Source organism: Electrophorus electricus, chromosome 23 (assembly GCF_041902795.1).
Source record: "Electrophorus electricus isolate QZ-2024a chromosome 23, ASM4190279v1, whole genome shotgun sequence".
NCBI lineage: Eukaryota > Metazoa > Chordata > Actinopteri > Gymnotiformes > Gymnotidae > Electrophorus > Electrophorus electricus.
Genome location: NC_137519.1, coordinates 12177102 through 12200711, shown reverse-complemented (window position 1 = coordinate 12200711; position 23610 = coordinate 12177102). Strand labels below are relative to the sequence as shown.

General features: G+C 40.2%; 4 protein-coding genes and 1 non-coding gene across 12 annotated transcripts; 3 read left to right on the top strand and 2 right to left on the bottom strand.

Moving 5' to 3' along the window:
• Positions 1–86: 86 nt before the first annotated feature.
• calml4a (calmodulin-like 4a) lies at positions 87–2393 on the bottom strand. Of its 3 annotated transcripts, none has more exons than XM_027008922.3 (5): positions 1630–2393; positions 1501–1531; positions 1168–1308; positions 603–791; positions 87–224 (listed from the first exon to the last, which is right to left on the bottom strand). In XM_027008922.3, exons 1-5 carry the CDS (start codon positions 1630–1632, stop codon positions 127–129), a joined length of 462 nt encoding a protein of 153 aa, XP_026864723.1. In that variant the 5' UTR covers positions 1633–2393; the 3' UTR covers positions 87–126. The 3 variants fall into 3 exon arrangements, with proteins under 3 accessions (XP_026864723.1, XP_081562053.1, XP_081562052.1); XM_081705927.1 differs by having other exon boundaries at positions 1168–1221; XM_081705926.1 differs by lacking the exon at positions 1501–1531 and having other exon boundaries at positions 1168–1276.
• A 523-nt stretch (positions 2394–2916) lies between these two features.
• Positions 2917–7679, bottom strand: cln6a (CLN6 transmembrane ER protein a). The gene is made up of 7 exons (XM_027008915.3): positions 7494–7679; positions 7242–7359; positions 5553–5651; positions 5095–5283; positions 4817–4872; positions 4462–4581; positions 2917–4069 (listed from the first exon to the last, which is right to left on the bottom strand). Exons 1-7 carry the CDS (start codon positions 7541–7543, stop codon positions 3802–3804), a joined length of 900 nt encoding a protein of 299 aa, XP_026864716.2. The 5' UTR covers positions 7544–7679; the 3' UTR covers positions 2917–3801.
• A 384-nt stretch (positions 7680–8063) lies between these two features.
• On the top strand, positions 8064–16280 carry gpatch1 (G patch domain containing 1). 2 transcript variants are annotated; one of them, XM_027008957.3, is made up of 19 exons: positions 8064–8220; positions 8462–8596; positions 8711–8796; positions 9330–9490; positions 9938–10035; positions 10138–10190; positions 10550–10789; positions 10936–11086; positions 11401–11480; positions 12055–12259; positions 12693–13091; positions 13257–13435; positions 13614–13741; positions 13843–14143; positions 14244–14511; positions 14622–14777; positions 15221–15321; positions 15447–15578; positions 15784–16280. In XM_027008957.3, exons 1-19 carry the CDS (start codon positions 8151–8153, stop codon positions 15850–15852), a joined length of 3012 nt encoding a protein of 1003 aa, XP_026864758.2. In that variant the 5' UTR covers positions 8064–8150; the 3' UTR covers positions 15853–16280. The 2 variants fall into 2 exon arrangements, with proteins under 2 accessions (XP_026864758.2, XP_026864759.2); XM_027008958.3 differs by having other exon boundaries at positions 15447–15595.
• Positions 16281–16347: 67 nt separating this feature from the next.
• On the top strand, positions 16348–23495 carry LOC113576716 (WD repeat-containing protein 88). Of its 5 annotated transcripts, none has more exons than XM_081706348.1 (11): positions 16348–16555; positions 17636–17746; positions 18372–18460; positions 19538–19601; positions 19789–19927; positions 21000–21129; positions 21307–21491; positions 22083–22165; positions 22320–22388; positions 22729–22827; positions 22909–23495. In XM_081706348.1, the coding sequence occupies exons 1-11, from the start codon at positions 16547–16549 to the stop codon at positions 23029–23031; spliced, it is 1101 nt and encodes a 366-aa protein (XP_081562474.1). In that variant the 5' UTR covers positions 16348–16546; the 3' UTR covers positions 23032–23495. The 5 variants fall into 5 exon arrangements, with proteins under 5 accessions (XP_081562474.1, XP_026864760.1, XP_081562476.1 ...); XM_027008959.3 differs by having other exon boundaries at positions 16354–16645; XM_081706350.1 differs by lacking the exon at positions 17636–17746 and having other exon boundaries at positions 16356–16555.
• Positions 23333–23406, top strand: trnat-agu (transfer RNA threonine (anticodon AGU)). Its single transcript has one exon. It is a non-coding gene; the product is annotated as a tRNA-Thr (tRNA).
• Positions 23496–23610: the final 115 nt, after the last annotated feature.

Sequence of the window (23610 nt, the reverse complement as noted above, 5' to 3'; positions counted from 1 at the left end):
CTATTACTTGTCTGACATGTAGAGGATTAGAGGATATGTTCTTTTTTTGTCTCAACTAAGAAGCAAGTAAATAGAATAAGCGGTACAACATTGTAAGCCCACATCCTCTTCCCGTGCCATGGCCTCTCAGTAGTCCACAGGAGGCAGGGTGACAATTCTGGTGAACTCCTCATACTGAATGCGACCATCAGGGCCAACGTGAGCCTCCTTAAACAGTGCGTCCACTGCAGATGTAATAGAGAAAAGATATGTAAGATTTTAAGCAGTCTAATCAGAGCCTGTTTATTGCAATGCCTTCTTCTGTTCTGAAAGGCACAAATGACATCATGTTTTATCTATGCAGTGTATGATTCACAATTGAAAGGCCATCTGTGTCTAATAGACAGGGCCATGTCATTTCATTTTCTAACTTTCAAATATGGACTTGATGTATCTTACACGCATCATTTAAGTTCAGTGCCATGCTAAATTTTTTAACAAACATGGATCTCAGATCTTTCAAGAGAAAGGGCTTAATGAAATCAAAGGATAATATGCCACTTTACACTTTGAATCTATGTTCCTTCAAATTTACTAGCTGTGCATCTTTGGCCATATTATACCTTCTTTGTCAGTGAGTTTCTCTCCCAGGCCTGTGAGCTTGGCACGCAGCTCCGATGCCAGGATGTAGCCCTTCTTCTGCTTGTCAGTCATGCGCAGAGCCTCCAAGATCTCTGTCTTGGGGTCTTCCTGCTGCATCTGCCTGTGCATTATGGTCAGGAATGTGGAGAACTCCAACTCCCCTGCCTTGTCTGAACCAGAACACACCCACAGAGTCACCATCAGAGCTGAATCTGAGATGACTCACTGTTTCACATGTAAGGCAACGTGTCATTATTTCAAGCTATATTTAACACAGTACGTAGGGAGAATTTTTTTAATTCATCTTGTAAGGAGCATATTTTGCACATTGAATCTGAGGAATGATGTGGATGCTTGAAAGATTCAAACTGCCTGTGCTAAGTAACAATCCAAAATACATATATTTACAAAGAAAACTATTTCAATTCTGATTTAATTTTAGATTCACTTCTCAGTGTTTAAATTATTTCCTTTCTATATTACATGTGGGACCAAAGTCTGTAATGTGCAATGCAGTGTGATCTATAGTAAGCATCTGAGCTGTACCTATCTTATGGACCTGCAGATGCCGGGTAACCTCATTGTAGGTGGGACAGGTGCCTAAACAACGCATCACAGTGATTAGGTCCTTGGCTTCAATTTTCCCCTTCCGCTTCTTGTCATACAAGGAGAAACATTCTTTAAATTCTACAAGGAGAGAAAGATTGTTATAGAGGCTTCCTTCTGAATGAGAGTACTATGTAACTTTAACTACAACTGTTACTAAGGATACTTGGGAGACAGATATGTAAACATTTCATTACTGAAATTCCTTACTCTTGTAATAACATAATAATGTACTAACAGGCCTACTGCCTGGAGCAGTTTAAAACAGCTTACCATGAATCTGGGTCTGGGCAAAAAACTTTGCCTGAATGAAGATTGAGAAATGCGACATAAATGACCATTATAAAACTCACCAAGACCAAATAATCTAAAAATACTATTAAAAATTTTGTTCGCACTTACCATTGCTAAAGACACGTCTCACCTGTGTGCAGATGGCTTCCAGTAATGTCCCTCCCTTACAACTACTGGATAGATCTAAAGTCCACCATGGCAATGATGTAACTGATAGCTTTGTTGCCACAGCAACAGTGATATATGATACCACCTATCATATTCAACCCTATCTCTTAAAACAGTGTTACGTCCCATTGTGTGTGTTGTGTGTTTCTCCAGCTCCAGTCTGATTTTTGCTCCTGTCCATGTTTTGTCTGAACTTCCTTGGAGTTTGATCCATGGGCCAGTGTGGGAGTTCCACCGTGACTCTGCACCATCTTCCTTTGACATAAAAGGACCTACGCATGCAGTTTAAACAGCCTAGAACTTACTCTCAGTTTGTCTCACTCTTGCTGTGCAGTGTTACTGCTTTGCTTGTAATGTGGATTGTAATGTGTAATATTGGTTTTCCCTTTTTGGTACATCTGCTAAACCTTTCCATCCAACCTCTATATACTCATTTTTGTACAATCATTGTATACAGTAACACACCAGGCGTAGGGTTGGGTGCTGTTTGTGTTGGTAATGGGTTTTGTATGTTTATGTGTAGTCAGGAAGTTAGGGAAGCAGCTGTCTTCTGTTTGTATTTTGTTTTCGGTCGATAAGTCAGCAGCTGAGAGCACAGTCAGCAGTGAGTGTGTCTGTTGATTTCAGCAATAGCAAGTCTTGTTTCTGTTCCAGTTCTTTTAAAAAGCTCACTCCACTTTTAGCAGCTGTTACTGTCACTGAGCTTACATTATACCATCCACCAATACTGTTACAACTCTCCCTAGATCAGGTCATAACAACAGTAGGTAAGCACAGAACCAAAAGGTTTCTGTATCTACAATATTGTGTCAACTAGATTCAGCAGAGATACTAATAGGAAACTTTGTATGCTCAGGTGATGCAATGATGCAGTTTACCAATCAGTATGAAGATACAGGTTTTATGATCTGAGAGATACAAATATTTTGCACTGATGGAAATGTTGATACAAAACATGTATTTATGACTGGTTTTCCAGTCACAACCTAGCTGACCAATTTAAATTGTTCGAATAAAAACTTTTTTAGCCTAAGATGAGGCTTAATCTAGGTTAAATCTGGAAAACTATGCAATAAAGCTTGGAATATACCCACATATATGTTAACTAAATTGGAGCTAAATGTGAACATTCAGTGTACCTATTAGCCCGGATTGATAAAACATTTAACAGGCAATGATCTAGTAAAAAAAAAAAAAAAAAGACATTTACTGATTCCAGATCAGCAATCAGTCATGAATGTTTTACAATTATGAACAGCATGTTCAAATACAGTACAGCAATACAGTTCACATGTTCAAACTGTACACAAGTTTGCAAAAACTAACAGAATAGTCAATGTGTATTATGACAAAAAGATCACGTCTGTGATACCATAGGATAATACCGGATATTCAGTTCTGTAAACTAGTTCCTTTAGAAAGACAACTCACCACAAACACAAGTATAGAATGTACCATTTAGAATTGACACATTAACACGATGTGGTCCGGCTTTGATGACTATTATTTTTTAAAGTAATAACTAAAACCTAACAACAGTGGCGCTTGTTTTATTTCGTCTTTTTTTTTTGTGTGGGCAAGGATACTGCTGACACACTACCCAACTTACATGAGTAGTGTGAGCAGGAATTGTCCCTCCCCTCCCCCAAAACTACGCCGTCTAATGATAACTTGCACCTTTTTTTGGAACAATACTCCAGTGGTCTTGAAAAGCACTTATAAAGAGAAATAAGTGGAACCATCTATCTCAATAAATACATTTTTTTTAAAATAAACAAAATACTGTTGCGTGATGAAAGTAGAGACATGTTCTGAATGGTATACTTCACAACCGTACGGTGCCGTTCTCTCAGGTCTTATGTAAGGCATTCTTGCATTTCTCATGCCAGTACAACCAACAAGCTTGTTATTATTACAGCTCCTCTCTCTACAATGACCTTTTCATTTACCGCAGAGTGGCTTTATTGCATTCATTTTCTTTGCCAAAGTAATGCTAATACCCCATATCTTGATGGGCTCCTTTTCACCATATGAAAAAGAGCACCTTTGATTGCAATGACAGCACAAATATCTGTATTTGACAGTTCTCAGTGTTAACTTGTCACAGGTGGCCTAGCTACTTTTGATATGTAACGTGTAGTAGGACCAAGGTTCTGGTACATAGATAATACTGGGGTATTTTTTGCGTAGAACACTGTCGTTCCACAGATAGGCCACCCAAACGACCACCAAGCCCAGGGTTATGATGAAGTTATAGAGAAGGAAACGTCCATTACTGTCCAGCGTGTAGCCCAGGCGTTTCTGACGCATCACCGTGGCAGCCATGGCGAAGAACGTGAAGAGATACAGAACAAAGATCTGGCCCTCTGTCACCAGGTACCTGCAATGCATCAAACATTGTACCGTTTTAAAAACTGGGCAATTCTATTGGGTCTTTTAATACGTCCAACTGAATATATATATATATATATATATATATATATATATATATATATATATATATATATATATATATATATATAGTATATGTAGTGTGTGTGTGTGTGTGTGTGTGTGTGTGTGTGTGTGTGTGTGTGTGTATGTATACACACACATACACATTTCCTGAACCATTTTGCTGAACCAGCAACAGATTTGTATGATAGTTGGTAACAGTTCTGCTAAATACAAAACAATGTCACTTGTTCTAATAGTTCATGTTACCAAATGTTAAAAACATGTTAGCAAAGCCAAACTCCCAGAGAACATTAATTTACTAATTCATTAAATTACCAATAATAGAGAGCACTGGGGCCCAGGAGTAGCCAGCCTGACCATGGCATCATTTCCTCTTTAGCTTGAGTGAAGCAGCCAGTAAAATAGAGGAAAAAGATGAGGAAGAATGGGATATACCTGCAGGGAAAGCAGAATGCAGTTTACAAAGGCAGTACTGTGATAGCTTTTGTACTGAGCAACACATATTACTAAATCTTTGATACCTCCATCAGTACTGTACATTTTCAATTACTTGTGTACATAAACTTAAGAGACTAGCAGGGGACAAATAAAGTTAAAATGTTTTGTATTATAGTGGGTCGTCAAGACACATTCACACAAAGATGGAGAAAGTCAAAGAGAGATTACCTACCACATGGAATGACCCAAGTGCTCATCATAGTAATACAAGAGCTCGAAGGAGTCGATCTGAAAATGAAAACAAAAATTCATCAGGAACACCAACTATAACGTGTGGTTTTCATAAGCAAAATAGTCGTTAAAGATAAATGGGAAACAATGCTAAAGATCCGATGAAGATAAATGGGGAACAATGGCTTTCCATGCTTTTAAAATAACTTACAGTCAAAACACACACTTAGGTCTTGAGAGCTTGTTATTTCCCATTTATAATTGATGTGATGAATGTACCAGGGAGGTGGGCTTTAGGTCTTTTATGATGGGGTTCTCTCGGACGGACAGGTGGTTCTGATAGCCACTGAGGATGAGGCGGTGGTTGACAGAGTCTCCCACCAGGTGGATGCTGGTCCCCATGACAAATGTGATGATGCTCAAATATACTGCTGATCGTGGCAGTGTGGTGGGGCTTCGCTCAATCAGCTACAAGACAGAGCAGTGATCTTTAAAGCAGTGGTCTTTAAAGCACACTGCAGCATTGTGCTTTTACAGAGCCTTCTTCACAGGAGTGCTAGCATTACTAAAGCTTAGTTACAAGTACACTGGTTGCTTCGAATGTTAATTGCATGACTATTATATTTAAGTTAGAATAATTTATTTACTACCATGCTTAATCTACTTAATTTTGTTAATTATTTGTTCATCATAGATGATTTATTCAGTTGGCAGGCCACACAAGAAGCTGCTGGAACCTTGAGAAGCAGAAATGGCGTGATGATGTTGTAGGCCATGTGAAAGTAATCTCCAGCACTTGGTTTGTTCAGAGGGAACCAATCCAGGGGCAGTATAATCTAAAAGAAAATAAAAAACTTTATTACTTTATTACGTTGTCTGACTATTACAAAGCTATGTATTTTTAAGTTTGAAGTTCAAGTAAGCACATTAGAAGCACACTCATGAGCTAAAATACAATACAACGATCTTGTAACAAACATTTGTAGAAGGTAGAAAACATCGGGTCTCTCATTCAACAATATCTTCCTAAGTTTTTCTTAAATGTGCTCTTAAAGGTCCTTAGGAAAAGCCTACGTCAGATTCAGGACATAGTCGTAAACCGCAGAATTCTTTGCATCTTTGTTCTTATAATGACGAATCCCATTGTCCTTATAACCTGAAAGCGCATGCCAGGTGTTCATAATTAACAAAGGTAAACGTCCTGCCAATCACTGTAAAGGGCATGAGACAGCAGTGCTGTGTGTATAGTTTTGGCCACTTTTCCCTTTCCCAGTGACAAAGGCTGAAGGCAACGACCATAACTAGGTCTCAAACCCAGGTCCAACAGGTGGTAAACATGTGCCCTAACCAGCAGACCAAAGAGCCAGCTCTCTGGCACAGCAACAAGAGCACCAATTTCGCCTCCCTGAGCGACAGTCTCCGTCACACTGCCTTTCTTCTATTAATTGGAATTGTGTTTTTCCAAACTGCCCAGGGACAGGTTCTAGGTTTTTGAAGCCAAAAAATGGTTTTCCTCTACAACTACCAGAGTTGGGTGTAAAGTTAATCAGGGATTACATCTCTACCAGAGTTAATTAAGTGCACACGCCATCATAAAAAGAAAAACATTTTCCAAAAAACAGTTTGCAGTAGCCTAATGTTACTTACAGCAGTGGAAAAGGAGTAAAGAGAACTGATATACCATTTAGCTGAGCATGGACAGCATCATAAAAGGTATCGCTTCACATACATTAACAGTGAAGTCATTTTTAGCCGAGTTGTCTAGAGATTAGTTACTTTGCTTGTCCTTCAACAATCTGAAATGTGTAAAATCTCCATCCCATCCTCCTCTTTATCTTGCTTTCTAAAGAAGCTTGTATGTCCATTCTGATGCTTCTGCCTTCGTACAGTGAGGAGGTGGTCTAAAGAGATAAACCTCAGTTATCCTAAAGCGCGCTGTTTCAGTAAACCTAAGACGGAGAAAATCCCAGCCCTAACAGCACTTTTATTTCTCACATTTATGACTTTTTTCTTCATTACTGCACAATGGAGGCAGACAGATACAAACTCTTTATTTCACTGATTATTGGATGGCATGGTTGCCAAATAACATAACTGATGTGAACTGAAGTGTTAGGGTAGTATTTATTTATTCTAAAAGACAATATTTTTTAAATAATAAAAATATATTTTTAATATTATACATAAATTAAATCATAGAATTATACAACTGTAAAACTGATGAAAATGCAACGAACAATTATTTTTGCACAGAAATGTCAGCGCTCAAAAGGGCGTAAGGTTGCATGGATTCTACTCGTACCCAATAACAAAACCCAAATAAAAACATTGGCGAAAATCTAAATCTTCGTGAAGCCAGATTAAGAGGATTTTTAAATAATTTTCTTAAGCGAATGAGACCCAATAAGTCCCATAATATTACTCACCATTACAATGGGCCTTCCAAAGTCCAGTATCCAGTTTTGCACAGTGAAACAGAACCAGAGATCTACATGGAACTGCGAATGCGTAATTGAAGCCGTCGTTTTCTCTCTTCCAATTGTGCTTTTTAATGAGGAGAAAATATACAGTCAGAAGCCGGTTACACAGCGGTTACACTAGCTAGTAGTAGACAGCAGTGCAACTAGTTAGACACGATACAAGATTAGGCAACTGTCTAACGTTCAAATGCACCAAACCTTAAATATGATGTCGTTAGCGCCTCCGGTCTTAGTCTTTTACGCATCATATTTATCCTTAAATGACCTTTTAATCATTCGCTTAATCGTAGTCATCAGTCGTCTGGATAAGCTAAAACTTCAAAATTGTTTCCTAGTTTCCACTCGAAAATCAACATCCCTAACTAACTAGCGTAAGATAGCCACTTCCGTAGCACTGTAAACAAATACGTGTTTCCGTATTTGTTTATGCGTCACTTCCTCCTGTCGCTGTTAAAGCAGTAGACTGCGTCAGCGAGCAGAAACATATAGTCTACTGTTCAACCAGGTACAATTATAGGGATTTCTGCAATGTAGCGACAATATATTGGTATACATTGTGTACATACATATATACATATCCATATATACATTGTACATAGTGTAGTTATCACAGTCGTAAAAAAGACCCCCCCCCCCTCCAAAAAAAAAGTGTGTTACGGTTTTAAAAGAAATAAGGCTACTTAGAGCTGTAACAGAAATTATTGTATTGTCCTACAGTTGATTATCACACTCGTTTAAAGGACACACCCGCTCCCAAAAAAGTGTGTTGCGGTTTTAATAGAAATGGGCCACTTAAAGCTTTAAGAGAAATGATCTGCTATCTGGACCTCTGCGGCCGCCGTAGTGCAAACAAACATGGCGTCCGATGGAGAGAGCGATGAAGATTTTGTCACATATGGATCTCCTTTGGAGCCTCTTGAAGAAGGTTAAAAACGTTTTAAAATAGCGAAGTCAAATATATACCGTGCAATAGAACCAGTGACGTTTTGAAACTGTAAATGTTTAACTGTGGTCTAACAAGCATGCGAGCTATCTATGTGAACTAAATTAGTGCTTAATAGCTAGCGTCTAGCTACAGTGGCTATCTAAAGACAGACGGAGAAGACCACTAGCTAGATAACTGTGGCTATGGCACAAATATTCATGTCAATGTGTCATTTTTTTAGATGAACCAATTCGAAAGCCGATACCGGTGCAAGACCAGACGGTTAAGGATGAGAAAGGCCGTTACAAGAGGTTTCACGGCGCCTTTACAGGAGGCTTCTCTGCTGGATACTTCAACACTGTTGGGTCGAAAGAAGGCGAGTTAGAGCCGTTCATAACAGTCATTTCTGGTTACCAGTAGTTCGCTTGTGTGGTTTTGGTAAAGGCTTGTACTAGATTGGACCTCTCAAGTTTCACTCGGCCCTGTATAGGCTGGACACCATCCACGTTTGTGTCGTCGAGACAGCAGAAAGCAGAGAGGCATGACGCTAGGCCAGAGGATTTTATGGATGAAGAAGTATGTACAACGTGTGTATAATAAAGTATAATGTGCCTTGTGTGAACTGTTGGGTACAACCTTGGGTCTTGGGTCAAGATATTTGGAGGTTCTAAAGCATGAGAAATGTATTTTGTCTTTCTTTTTATGGATGCTTGCAAATCTCAGTGCTTCTGTTTACATATGTAGAAATCCTTGTTCATGCACAATAAATGCATGTACATAAGAGGTGGTTATTCAAGACCTTACATTTGAACAAACGTCTGCCTCATGAACTTGTCCTACTAACATATATAATTACAGACTACTAACATATATAAATACAGAGATTACAGACTAACACAGAACACCTTTTGCTACGCACTGACTAAGGTTTGAAGATACAGTTTTACAAACTTTTAAAGACAAATGTATGATGGTCAAAAATCAGGCTTAATCTGGTTGTCAGATAGCCCTTTAAATTACTTAAGATAATTGTAGTCACATGGACAATTTTACATTTCTCCTGTTTTATGAATTACCAATTAGTTCTGGAAAATCTTCTCGTACTAAAGGATTTTAGTGAGCATGGTATTGCACCACGGGAGATCACCACGACTGATGACTTTGCTTCTGGGAGGCCAGACCAGCTCAAGGACAAAGCCCAGGCCATCAGCTCACTTTCTGCACCCATCCCAGGAGACACTCTGCTGGAAGAGATGATTACACCCACACGGTACTTTACTGCCCTACCATCTAACATGAGGGTCCCCAGCCCTATTTTGGATGATCTGTTGCTTGCAAAGTTCACTCCTAGCACATCATGTAGTCCATGACTTTAGGCGTGTTGAAATATCAGTGGCAAGTGTATTATATTGGGCAGCTAATCTCTAGGAGAAAAGGTGAATGCTTTTTGTCTAACTCAGGGTTTGCTGTTGAAACTGAACATTTGCTGAGTTTTTGATGGTGAGAGTAAACTAAATAGGAGCAGATGTTGGACTGCATCATGCACTGGAGGAGATATGCTTGAATGTTACAGCATCATATATGCAACTTTTCCTTTGCCATGGCCCTTTTTTGACCCATAGTCAATCCACTATGAGAAGCTGCATTGTCAGAAATGCAGAAGGAGCTTATATTTGTGTAATGTATCATTCGCATTACATTTGAGTGTTCATGGCAGGTCATCTATAGGAGTGCAGCTGCTTAGGAAAATGGGCTGGAAGGATGGGCAAGGGGTTGGACCCAGGGTGAAGAGGAGACAAAGGAAACAAGAGCCAGGTCAGCTCTAATGCATGCTTTTTCAAAGCTTATGGGTCATAACACCAGCAGCATATTCAAAGGTGAATGATGAATAATTTCTGTCTTGATTGGTTATTACAGATGTCAGAGCTTATGGATGTGCTTTGCCACCCAATGGATCTGAAGAATCTGAGGTGTTTATTCATGTCACAGTATATCATTACTATCCTATTGAATATTTATGAGGGTTTACCAACTGCCAGTGCAGTTGGTAAATCGGTAACAAATAATAATTTAATTGATTGTTGCCACCTGACTTCAGTTTGTTTTTTTTTGTTGTTGTTTTTATATGATCTGATCATATACATTTTAGTTTTCACTTTTGTTGGAAAGTAAGACATAAGCTTATGAATTTTGTAATACTTTATACTAAGGTGTACTGCAGTATTACATTTCTGTTGTGACTGTATCTGTAAACAACACCCATTAATTAATAACACCCCTTAATTGTGAAATTCAAATTTCAATTGAAACTTTTAAAACTTTTTTGTAGAATGAAGATGAGTTTGCCCCAGAAAATGTGACCTTTGCGCCCAAAGACGTGACCCCAGTGGATTTCACCCCTAAAGATGACCTGCATGGTCTGGGCTACCGAGGACTTGACCCCCTCCAAGCTCTGGCAGGCCATTCAGGGATGGGGCATATCAACCTGTTCACACTGGACTCTGATAGGTCCAGTCTGTTTGGAGAAAGGAAGCCAGGACAGCATCGTAAGGGTGGAATCGCAGGACAGGTGAGGTTTATGGATTTAACTGATTTTTACGTACATAATTGACAAGAATAGTTCTATTGTCCTAGACGTGGTATTAATGAGCTCACAAAGTAGTAATATATAAAGAATCTGTCCTATTGCTGTTTTGGGCTTGTATGTGCATGAAGGCATTTGGAGTGGGAGCAATGGAAGAGGAGGATGATGATATCTACCACAGAGATGCCATGTCCAACTATGATGCTGTGCTGGGAGGGGAGGAGCCAGGGGATGGACTGTATGGATGGACCGCCCCTCAGCAGTACCACAGCAAAAAGAATGGGGAGTCTCAAGTCCTCAACACTTTCTCACACCACCCAAATTGATATGTGGTGGGATGCTACACAGCGCATGTGAAAATTGGCCCTTTAATCATATGCGGTACAGACAAACAGATGTCAGTTTAGTCATGACTTCAGTCATCTCGCCTGTCTTGTAATGTAGCGCAGAGATAAGAAATAGTGATGCTCTGTCATAGACTAAATTAATCTTACAACATCTGTAAAATAAGTCTGTCGGATCTGTCATCTTTACTGCTCTTATGAATTACTTAAGAGGAAGTTTCTTTTTTTTCTTTTTTTTTTTATTTAATCCAGACTCTAAAAACGATGCTGCATATGTGGGAAAGATTTTGGAAGGTTTCACCTTGGCTTCCAAAGGCACAGAAGTTAAAACGGTATGTATTCCTTACATGTTCTTGACATTAGTTGAAAGTGGTATATTTTGTTTACACAATATAGGCACATTGAATCTCAAAGTAATATGTATGTATTTAAAACAGTTGTGACCTCAAAATATTAAGTAGTAAATTCCTGCAGTTAGAACTTTGGCAATGAAGAGTCAGGAGCCCATATTGATCCTGAGAGTTTGGATGTTTATTTGCGTGCGTAGACACACTTTGGGTCAGTTATTTTCTTTAGTCTGAAAAAGGGTGCTAGTCTAACAGGCAGTCGGGTGAGGGTTGGTCTGACAGCACAGAAGTGAAATCAAACTTAAGAAGCAGGCAACAAGGGGGAGATCAGACACAGGGCTAGATGGAGAAACGGGCGTAGATGGAGGAACGGGTGGATGAGGCCTGAGAGTTATCGCCTCCTGACTATGATATCTTGCAGGTGGTTACCATGGCACAGGAGAGTTTGACATTCAGAAAAGTTCAGAAGTACAAATATAACTCATAATTAAAAACAATCAGAAAATAAAACAAATGCATATGGATTCCTTCACTGCTGCCAATCTAAACCTTTACCCAGGTATTTCCACCGCCAGTTCTCCCACGAGATTACCGGCCAGTGCATTATTTCCGGCCAGTGGTGGACCTGTCATCTGTCAGCCCGATCGTAGCCCAGGCCCTGCAGGCATCTCGTGGACACCTATCCCAGGATGCACCACAGCAGGGTCGCCACATGCTGGACTCGACCCAGAGGAGAGAAATGCTAGGAGAGACCACCCTACAAGGTAAAGATGCTTTGTATGTTTTTAAATCTTACCAGTGCTTACACTATTTATTTTAAATTCCAATCTCTTCCTGTGCTCAAACTTAAATCCTGAACACAAATCACTTTATTAACCAAATATAACACATGCAAGAACTTTATCTCTGCTCTGCTTACATACTAAATGTAGTCAAAAAAACGAAACTATAAAACCAGATAATAAAGTGATTAAGAAAATATGCCAAATACAGGTCATGTTGTGTACAAGTATATACATAATAGAGTATTTTGTAATGATAAAACTGTTTTGTGCTGATTGTGGAAAAAGCTTAATTTGGCATACAAAGCTTTTTATCAAGGCTATATACATTTGTCATACAAAGCTGAGTTAACAGTAAAAGTGTGTGTGTGTGTGTGTGTGTGTGTGTGTGTGTGTGTGCGCGCACTTTGAGCAGGCCCTAGCTCTGTGTTTGAGCTCTTGGACAGTAAGGACAGAGAGAGGCTTAGTGGGATCCGTAAGGCAGCAGAGGACAAGAGAGCGCTGGGAGACATGGCTTCTCCCGAGGGCCGTGCTGCAGTGGTGGCAGCTGCCCGAGCCTCTGCCCTTCAGGCTCTTTCCAGCCGCTTCCAGCCCACTAGCCCACAGCCTGATCCCACCACTCAGCCCCAGGTGTCTGCCTCACAGGGACCCCTGCGAGCCCAGCCCCAGGCTTCAGCTGCTGCCCAGCTGGCCCTCTGTGCCTGGTCCAGCCCCACTGCTAACACCAGCCAGACCTTCAAGCCATTTGAAAAGAACCCGGCCAAACAGGCTCGCTACGACCTCTACATCAGTCGACTCAAGCAGGGCGATAAAGGTCAAGAATCCAGTGTTGAATCTATGTGAACTCTCGCACCTGTTTATGGAATAAACTAAAATCACCCCAACATTAGTATATTACCATTACAGTCTTGTATGTGGTGATCCTGTAGTTATTATATCTAAAGGGGTGTGTTTGTGTGGATGCGTGCGATCTGTCCAGAGGCTCTCGAGTCGAGTCTGGACCTGACGATGACCGAGTGGGAGAGGGGCCGTGAGCGGGAGGAGTTTGTGCGCGCTGCCGTGCTCTACAAGCCGAGCAACTCCTCGCTCTCCTCCCGCTTCACCCGTGCCAAACACGAGGACAGCGAGGACACTGTGGAGGTGGCTCGAGATCAGGAGGTCGGCCACACCACTTTCACGTTTGTGTTATATTTTCAGCTGAGTGTAATGAAAGGTGTAGTTTAAAATGACAGTGTTATGTCAAGCTTCCTTGGCATATGACTTTTTTTAAATGAGGATGACTAAATTGTAGTTCACTTTTAATAAATAGTAGTGTGTGTCTGTGTTTGATTCTTAGAATGATGCAGATGATAAGCAGGCAGCAGTGAAGATGAAGATGTTTGGGAAACTCACCAGAGAAACCTTTGAGTGGCACCCCGATAAACTACTATGCAAGAGGTTTAATGTCCCAGACCCTTATCCGGGGTAAGATTGATGCATCCCTCCCAGAAGTGTACTGAATTGTGAAAATACTGCTAAGCATGCCTTTCTATGCTGTTTCTTTTGGCTTCTTTTCTGATTGACAGCTCGAGTGTAGTGGGCATGCCCAAAGTGAAGCGAGATAAGTTCTCTGTGTTCAACTTCCTGACCATAACAGAAGACAGAGGGGGCTCTCAGTCTGCCTCGGGGTCAGCCATTGGGCCTGCCCCTGGCCCCACCCCCACAGCCACTGGCAAACGCTCCAGGTGGGACGTGACTGGCCAAGAGGTAAAGCCTAAAGACCCACTCAGCAGGTTCATCAGTGAGGCGCGAAGTGAAGTGAGTGCAGCACACCAGGAGCAGACAAGCACAGCTGCAACCGCCCCAGACCCTACAGCCACTGCCCAGGTACACCATTACTCACAAAGCTCTGCTTTCCAGATCCAGTCCTGGGGCTTCCATGCTCTGCAGTAAGGTCTTTTCATTCTTGCACAATTCTCCTATCCAGCCTAAAACAACTGAGCCTGTGACCGAACAGACTGCCAAGCAGACTGAGGATGATGACAGGGCTGATGAGGAAGAGGTCAGACCACCAATGGACCTGTTCAAGGCCATCTTTGCCAGCTCTTCTGATGAGAAGAGCTCGTCTTCCTCTGCGGAAGAAAGCGGTGAAGACGAGGAACAGGAAGCAAAGCCTCAGACGAATGAACCAATTGCAGCAAGTGTCAACCTGCTTGCCCCACCTGTTTCTACTGTTTCATCAAGCAGTATGACGGGTAGGTGTCTTTTTAGAATGTTGAAGGAAAATGGAGGCTGCTCTTAAATTGGAGATGACATTAAAACAGTCAAAAGTATATTCCAATATAATTTTACTTACACTTTTCAGAGTCCAAGCTTCTCTCAGACAAGGGGGAGCATCCACACTTTTCAGAGTCCAAGCTTCTCTCAGACAAGGGGGAGCAGAAGGATGCATTGGCTGTTTCTTCTGTTCAGATGGGAGGGCTCGACAGTGAGGAGTTTGGTCCCAGACTGCCCCCTCCTGGTCAGTCACTGTCCTAACACCAGAGACAGGCTGTACTCCAATGGCCACAAATGTGATCGTTCTGCTTTGCTTATACTACCTCATTATTTGTATGAAATTATTATAGAAAAGATGTCCCTTAAGAGTTAAGTAACATCAGAGCACTAAATAAATAAGAAGCAATCTTTTGTTCTCAGAACAGAGCATGTCAGTGTGATGACAGGTAGCTACAAGAAAAATAGCAAAGCTGGGGAATTATATGGGCTGTATCGCATTTTAATGATTTGACTGTTCAAACACAGCAATAACATAAATAACTCAAAGCCTCTGCAGCAAAGCCAGCTGTATTTATTTCTCCATGTTACCAGAAATTATTGGAGCTTTGTTTTCACAATCAGATTGCTCTTTAGTCTGCCTCTACAGAAGAATTTGGGTGATAAGTCACTCCCTGTCTCTCCTTCCAGGACAAGTGTTCCCCTCATCTTCATCACAGGCACAGGAGGAGACAGCTAAGAAACAGAAGCACAAAGCCAAGAAAGATCACAAACACCGGAAAGAGAGTAAGGTACAGTCAGCTCCCACACTCAGGCCTTGGAAACCAGACCATATGCAGCTCGCTGTTTCCATGGAGATGTGGAGGAAAGTTCTGTTCATCTCTCTCTACCCCTTTTGATTCTTCATCTCTACTAGCATAAGAAGAAGAGTAAGAAGCACAAGCATAAAGGAAAGCAGAAGAAGAAAAAGAAGAAAGCAGAGGAGTCCGACTCCAGCTCGGACGACTCCGACAGCGACGATGTCGCTGAGTTGGGGGCGGCGTGCACGGTAGAGCTGCTCCAGAGGTCATGGTCTTGCTCTCGTTACCAGCTGTTTAGCCATAATATACAATATTATCTAGCAGCTTTAATCAGACATAATCTACCTACTTCATCAAATAGATAAATGTATTTAAATACTTGCTGTGTAAGTAATTGATTTATTTGAATGTTAAAACATCCCTGGAGAATAAAACTCTCTCTCTCTCTCTCAGGTTAAAAAAATCTTCGTGGAAAGAAGTAAAGAAGTGATTTCTTTGAGAGGGATAACCCATCCTCCATGAGGATTTTACTACAATACATAGTTTAAGGAAATAATACCTGTAAATGACTACTCTGTGCCCATCTTCAACTTTAGCAAAATTAAGAAAATGCCTTGTAAACTTGTACATGACTTTAAAATAAAGTTACTCTGAATGACCCCCCCTACTATGTTTTAGTCCATAATGTATTATAAATCCCCTCACTATCAGCTTTATTTGAAACACTTGTTTAATAAAACACCTTGTAGATGTATGGTAATGGACTATAGTCCAAAGTCACATGCATAAGTTGCCTTAATATAGAAGCCTCCATTGGCTTCACCATTGTTTCACTGCTGGATGTGCTAAAAAACGCCTGTGATGAACTTTGAATGAATGGTTGTCAACAGATGCGTAATAATTTTAACAGCACCTATGATGTGAGCCTAATAAAGTGACGATAAGAATAAGTGCGAGGTATCTGTGTCTAATGAAGTGAGTGGTGTGTGTAGCTATGGTGTACACTTCCCAAACGTTTCCAGTTCTACACGTAGAGCTCTCCATTGAAGCGAGACTTGCTGCTATGGAAACCCCTTACGTTGTGCAACAACTTGATTAAAAATGGCCAAAATGTGACTTACGGGGTGGTTCTGTTGGAGTTTAAGAGGTTCAGGGGATTTGTTTGAGGAAAAAACAAACAAACAGACATATAGTTCGGTACAAGTTTCTAGTGGAAATGTCAAAGGTAAGCATGGATCCTTTGGCGCTTGATGAACCGATAATTGAGGAGAAAAGAGAAGTTGCCCCACTGTGGGAACATGAGGCGCTTGCACAGGTTTGTAACATATGAGGCTATTGATATTGCAAATTTCTATCGTTGTAGCTAACTAGTTATTTCTTCCGTTATTTAAATGTTTTTATTTATTAAGCAGATGTAGATGTAGTACCATCTTTATGTTAACTTCGGTCACGCAAGATAAACATCTTATATTAGCATAGTAATTTTAGAGTGAAGGTGAAGACAGTTTTAGCAACAACTGCCTGTTTTTGATAAGAATCCACTTATATAAGTTAATAGCGTAAATGTACAGGTACAGCAAAATGGCTTTTCAGTTTGGAATGAATGGTTCTCTGCTTCATATGGCCCGTGTTAACATAATCCCAACATAGATATGTAGTAGGCCACATAGTAGCATCGTTCATGTCTATTTAAAGGCCCTGTTTGTTTGTTTTTTAAATCTGTGAAAACCAAATGTTTCAGTTAACGTTACCTTCCGATTTTACCCTAAAACGACATTAACGGGAGAATTTAGAATTTTCTTTTTTTTTTCTGCCACATATGACCATTTTGATGTGTGGGCGTGGCCCCAGCGATTTGATGGACAGCCTCATTGTCAAACGTAACCGCCCAGTTTGTCCGTATGGCGCAGGCTGGAAATAAGATTGTTTGTCAGTGTATCATATAAAGTTATAAAAATACATTTGTAGCTGAGCTAAATTACATTAAATTAGCAAACATTCACCTGTACATTCTGTTATATTCTCATTGCTTGCTAAATTATTTAATAAAGTGTCAAAATAATGACTGTTAATTAAAAAAGGGACATCAACATATCCACATTGCCTCCAGTAAGTGTCGGGAAAGCTGTAGCTTTAAGATTTTGTCGGCTGGCAAATCCGAAGCTGTATTTAGCACAATTTTCAAATGAATTGCAGTAAACTCTTGTTATTGTTATTAATTAAACTACAATTTATGGTGAGAAAGTGTTTTTTTTTCTTTCCCCCACATGGTGGTTGTTTAACTGATGTGCGATCTCTCATGTAGATCCCTGTAAAGGTGTTAAGAGGACATGATGATTCTGTCACCAGCTGCCACTTCTGTTTCCATGACACCCGACTTCTCACTAGCTCCTATGACAAGACCGCGATATTCTGGGTGTGACAATGAACCAGACAATAAACAATGAACCAGACATCTGACACTTCACATTATGACATACAGTGGAGTACAGTGGACCTCAAGCTGTTTCTTTTGTGGTATTTTTCTGTAGGTTAAATGGTTAAGTATGTTGTATTGTGTTTTATGTAACACACACACACACACACACACACACACACACACACACACACATATATATATATATGTATGTATATGTATGTATCTTTCAGACAGATGTCCTTGTGCAAACAAAGAACAAAGTGCTTCTGCTGCTGAATTTGTAGGAGGAGCAAACACTAGAAAAAGTAGATTTTTAAATCATAACATCATAATTTTTATTTCATCTGGCAATACAAACAAATGTATTTGTTTTGCCATTTGTTGCTATGGCAGCAATATATATATATATATATATATATATATATATATATATATATATATATATATATATATATAATAGCAACAAATGGCAACACAAACAAACACATTTGTTTGTGTGTGCGTGTGGGTGTGTGGGTGTGTGTTTATATTTATAAATAAAAAATTCCCCCCTCACCCTCCTCCGGGCAGTCTCTTTTTTCCTTCAAGCTTATATATATATAACGTTTGTTTTTCTTTGTAGGATGTGGAGACAGGAACTCCATTGATGGTGTTGAAAGGTGGACACTCAGCAGTCATCACTGAATGCTGTTTGGTGCCAGAAAAAAACAGGTAGAGAAACTAGCAGGTAAAAGACATGCACACAGCCAACCTGCTGACAGAACCTTTGCTTTCCAAAGAGAGTAAGCCTGCATATAATTAGACTATTGTTATGAGAATTTATCTCCATAACCATGATGTTTCAGGTGAAAAGTCTGTAAGGGTCTTTCCTATTAAATACATTTAGATAATAAAAGAAACAATAAAACTATGTAAACAAAGACACTAATGATATTTCCTTGTGAGAGATCTCTGTCATGTCCTTAATAGGGCCACTACTTGCTTGTCACAACACAGGTGTGTACTGGGCTATGTTTCAATGTGTGCGTTTATCCTCTTTACAGAAAGGCTAAATCTGATATATTGTGCTTATTACTATTATCACATTTTTCTATTGTCATTGTTCATTTAATTACTTTATTTTGATTTAATTTATTCCCTTTAATACATTTATGTCACTTGATGCTTAAGACAGCAATAGCATTATGCAGTCAGTAACTCAGCTTAATAGCAAATCTGTCAGACCAAAGGCATTTAAAATCCATTTAGCCCTTCAATAAAATGCCTTGTCGTTGTAAGCCTCCGTTGCCAACAAATAGACACTCTCCTATGCCAGAGTCTCCGATTCCACTCTCCCCTGTCTGGGGCTTTTATTACAGAGGCCTTTGTTTGCACACCCTGCTGCCACAGACGCTGTTGCCAGGCAACGTAGGAGGCAGAGAAATGTCTGTGGGGAATCGCTTTGCTGCTGTAATCAGTTTCTTCACAGGAGCACCCGCTAATTAATACACCACTTTGTGTTGTTATTATTATGACTGAATGCTGATGAAATCTTTATCATATAGTGTGATATAGGCTCATATGGTAAATGTAGTCCACTCTTATGCCTAAAGACATTTGGCATGGTTTGTGTGTAAATGTCATTTTGCAGCCAGGGTGACCTAATAAGATTACAATAACACTGTATTTCTGTTCTTCCTCTGACCTGTTTCACCAATCACTCTCAGTCATGGGAGTCATACATGATATTCTGCATTAGGCATTCCCTTGAAAGGTCTTTTTCTTATTGTCTGTCATGGCCTCCCTCAGAGTAGTAACATCCTCCTGGGACAAGAATGTAAATGCCTGGGACTTGGAGACTGGCAAAATACTGGTGAATTATTCAAACCCTCATGCATATTCCACTCCATCTTTTTTTAATTTCTTTAGTTAAACTTTGCTCCAACTCTCCTTTTAATACTGATGAGTAAAATGGTGAGGGTGTTAAACATGCAGTAACAGAGACTTTGTGTGTTTCTGCATATTTGTGTGTATGTGCATGCATGTGTGTGTGTTTTCAGTGGACAGTAAAGCAGGGGGGTTTGTTGATGTCATGCAGCGTGTCGGGGGATGGGACATGCGTTGCCTCTGCCTCAGACACAGAGAATGCTCTTTACCTCAGCTGTGCCGACACAGGACAGAGACTGCACTACATGAGAGGTAGTAGGCTTGTATCGTATTATTTCTAATTAGAGCTAAGCATCGTGGTTTTATCACAATGCTTTCTCTGATTATGATGATTATATTTCGCACTGCATATATTTAAATTGTTACCACTGGCACCAGAGAGTTTTCAAAATTATTCTTATCCATATTACTGCATTGTCCAGTTGCAAGCAGCTATACTTGGAAGATTTCTTACCGCCATACAGGAAAGCTTGCAACAGTAGGCTGTATTTGAAAAGGCACCACTCATAGCCTCTGGCCAAATGTTCTAGGTCTCATCACGGATCTCCCAGCCTCTCACCGCCTCTTTTTGAAGGATGCTTGGCTGTTGCTTTTGCAGTCCTTGTTCATTTATAGCAAGAAATTCCTAGTAGTCTATATACTCAGAATTCACATTACTCCCTGTTATTTGCAACAGAGTATATCTTCATTAGTAATGTTTAACTATCTGTGGTCCCAAGTTGTTTTTTGTTGTTGTAATTCATTCAAATGTAGTTGCTGTTAACATATCTATCTCTCTATATTGTATTATAATTACTGTAGTACATTATTATGATTATTATGATTTGTCTTCATGTCATTGGAGATATATTAGACATCAAACAATTAATCAATATTAGTAACTTCAAATATTTAAACTCAATAACTGTTTTTAACCAGTTTTTAATCATTTTTCTCCCATTATTAGTGATAACCACTTCCAACTTGCTATCTGATTGTTGCCTTTGAAACCGGGAGGGTTAAGGCTGATATGTGTTCCTGCTTGTCACATGTAGCCAATGAGCACGTGTTTTTGAGCTCAAGGCAAAGCTACTGGACATGTGAATCACACTTGGCGTAGAGTCCATAGCCTGGGTATGTAGTCTGTGGTAGAACCCTAACTCCTCTCTTCTGTCTAAACATGGCCTTAATAAGCTAGGAATATCACTGTGAGAGTGTGCTTAAAGAGATGCTCAGTCTACCATCTCTCAATAGCCTTTGTGCTTTGGTGCTTTTGGGAAGCTCATCCTGATCCCATTGACTTGGAGAGAGTAAGACTACTAATGTCAGTTTCTTTCTGTCTTAGGCCATCATACGTCCACAGTGATGAGCTGTCAGTTTGATGCTCAGAGTCAACATTTGGCCAGCACGTCAGTAGATGGGTCCATTAAATTATGGGACCTCTGCTCTCACAAAACCACTCTGACCATTAACAGGTAGAAATAACTCTCTATGTTGGGTGGATTTCTAATTCATACAGTAGCTCCTCTAGACTTTTCCTTTTGAACAATGGATGTCTTCTAGCAGCTCATTTTGTTGTTCTTACTGTACACTAGATAATGAGAACATGCTATGTGCTTTGTACCCACCCTCCTCCTCCTTCCTCCATCCAGCGGCCACACCAATGTTATCTCCAGCTGCTGCTTCACCCACGACAGCCGCTACTTGTGTACAGCATCGTGGGACCGCACTCTGCAGCTGTGGGATGTGCAGACAGGTTCATTCCGCACCAGGGGAGGGGTGCAGCTCTGCAGGGGCCATGAGGGCAGTGTCAGCTCCTGTGCCTTCTCCAGTGACGGTACCACGCATGTCCATGCCTCTAATGCTAAATACATACATAGAATATATATATTTGTCTGCACCCCTGTTTCTCTTCCTCAGTTTGGACAGAGCACTCTCCACCATTTCACTGCGAGTTATACTGTGTATGACTATGTATGTGACGAATAAACCGAACTTGAATAAACTTGAATAAACTTGCTATAAACCTTATCTACTGGTGCCACTCAGACAGTCCAGTCAAATATGGACAAAATGTTATATCAGCAAATGATTACAAAATATGGAAAACTACATGTGTAATGGGACCTGATCTGACTATGTAGAATCTCTGTTGTGGAGAAGGTGGTTTGAAAGGCTGATCATATTTGATTCATGGGAACTTTTGGGTGGCTTTGTTCAATGATCTTATGATGCAGAGTGATAAGACAAAGCCATTTGTACACTCTGAACTAAAGTCTCTGATCTTAGCTGCAGGGGGCATATGTTGGGGTATGTGTCTCTGATCTTAGCTGCAGGGGGCAAATATTGGTGTATGTGTCTCTGATCTGAGCTGCAGGGTGTGTGTGGTTCCACTTTGTTCCTAACCGTCAAATGATCTGATTTCTAGCCTCAGTTCTTGTGTCTGGTGCATATGACAGGACTGTAGCACTGTGGGACATGAGGGGACTGTGTAAAATCCTGACATTGAAGGTAAATTGTATTTTATTTTAGTTCATCATTAAGTGGCTTATTTGATCAAAGTTTTAACAAGTGCAAGCAAGTAGTCATAGCCTACATAGGAGTTACATTTGTAATGGCATTTGGCATGTTGATGATAATCATTTGTGTACATTTTCTTACCCAGGGACATTTGGATTGGGTGACAGATGTGGACATCAGTGCTGATAAGAAATGGGTGGTGTCATCCTCCAAGGTGAAACATAATATAATATAAATGTAATAGAAATCAGCCAAGTTAAATAGACGTTTAGATAAAGATAAATGAATCATTCTTCGGTTTTAATGTTAGCTGTGCTTGAGCTCTCTAATATGGTGAATTGTAGAACATTGATTTGTGGAGAGTTAGCAATTTATCGCTGCATGATAAAAGACGGGACTTTAAAAAGGTGCTAGTGGTTAGGTATCATAATGTGCTGTTGGATGTTGTTCCTTATATTATATCCTTTTGAGATGTGAGGGTTAGATAATATATCGCGGAGCACCTCATGCATTGCGTTATGTTTGTTTATTCCGACTCTGTACACGTGCTTTAGGACTCTACAGTGCGTTTGTGGAACATTGAGCAGTGTGAGCACATCCCCGCTGTAATTGAGACCAGGAGAGCACAGGGCATGGGCCTTCAGACCCTCAAGGTGCAGCAAGCTGCTCTTCTATTATGGAGAAAATTAGAACGTGTCCGTTCATATGTGACAGATTGAAATATTGTTTTTCAGTGTGAAGAATGTGGGAAACCTTTTTCTGTCTCTCGCATGGAGAACACTAACCTAATCACGAAATGTGTGTTCTGTCGACGGAAGGCTCCAAACAGACAACTGCCCGCGCCTCCATGTGTTTGATAGCTCGAGAGCTATCAAAAAACAAAACAAAACAACTTATGATAGCTATCTTAGCTTCTGTCCCCATTAGGACATGTAATCCATCGTAAGAAGTAATTTAGCTAGCTAGCTAATAAGCCAAAATAAGTTTGTTATTAACAGCTAGCGAGAGCGAACGATAAGAACGATACTTTAGCTACACTAAAGAATGCAGTACTTAAAACATATGTAATAGTGTCATTTACATTCATACAGTTGGATACAATAGATATATAATTCAATTACACATACTTGAGCTGTAATTTGAGGTTCGACGCTTGGCGGCGCCGTGGCTTAGTTGGTTAAAGCGCCTGTCTAGTAAACAGGAGATCCTGGGTTCGAATCCCAGCGGTGCCTTTTGTGAATTTTACGGCAAAGACTAACATGCTTACCAATTGCGCATATTACTGTTAAAATGTACTGAATTAATAAAACACATGTTTTCCGTAGCATTTTTTGGAGTGTCCAACGATTTTGGAGAGAACACTGTAAAGGTCACAACCAAAACCGATACAAAACAAACGAAACTCGTTTGTTTAGCAGTGGATTAAATGTCACAAA

What these genes read in the sequence shown, in the direction of transcription:
- LOC113576716 (XM_027008959.3), top strand. Translation starts at nt 16,547, where the DNA reads ATGTCAAAGGTAAGCATGGATCCTTTGGCGCTTGATGAACCGATAATT. An exon ending in ACAAGACCGCGATATTCTGG is followed by an intron (nt 17,747 to 18,371) that starts GTGTGACAATGA and finishes TTTTCTTTGTAG; the next exon opens with GATGTGGAGACAGGAACTCC. An exon ending in GGGTGGTGTCATCCTCCAAG is followed by an intron (nt 22,389 to 22,728) that starts GTGAAACATAAT and finishes CACGTGCTTTAG; the next exon opens with GACTCTACAGTGCGTTTGTG.
- gpatch1 (XM_027008957.3), top strand. Translation starts at nt 8,151, where the DNA reads ATGGCGTCCGATGGAGAGAGCGATGAAGATTTTGTCACATATGGATCT. An exon ending in AGGATTTTATGGATGAAGAA is followed by an intron (nt 8,797 to 9,329) that starts GTATGTACAACG and finishes CTCGTACTAAAG; the next exon opens with GATTTTAGTGAGCATGGTAT. An exon ending in ACTCAAGCAGGGCGATAAAG is followed by an intron (nt 13,092 to 13,256) that starts GTCAAGAATCCA and finishes CGATCTGTCCAG; the next exon opens with AGGCTCTCGAGTCGAGTCTG.
- calml4a (XM_027008922.3), bottom strand. An exon ending in TGCCCAGACCCAGATTCATG is followed by an intron (nt 1,309 to 1,500) that starts GTAAGCTGTTTT and finishes CTCTCCTTGTAG; the next exon opens with AATTTAAAGAATGTTTCTCC. An exon ending in GAAACTCACTGACAAAGAAG is followed by an intron (nt 225 to 602) that starts GTATAATATGGC and finishes TTACATCTGCAG; the next exon opens with TGGACGCACTGTTTAAGGAG.
- cln6a (XM_027008915.3), bottom strand. Translation starts at nt 7,543, where the DNA reads ATGATGCGTAAAAGACTAAGACCGGAGGCGCTAACGACATCATATTTA. An exon ending in TTGGAAGGCCCATTGTAATG is followed by an intron (nt 5,652 to 7,241) that starts GTGAGTAATATT and finishes ATTTTCTTTTAG; the next exon opens with ATTATACTGCCCCTGGATTG. An exon ending in CCCAGTGCTCTCTATTATTG is followed by an intron (nt 4,070 to 4,461) that starts GTAATTTAATGA and finishes GATGCATTGCAG; the next exon opens with GTACCTGGTGACAGAGGGCC.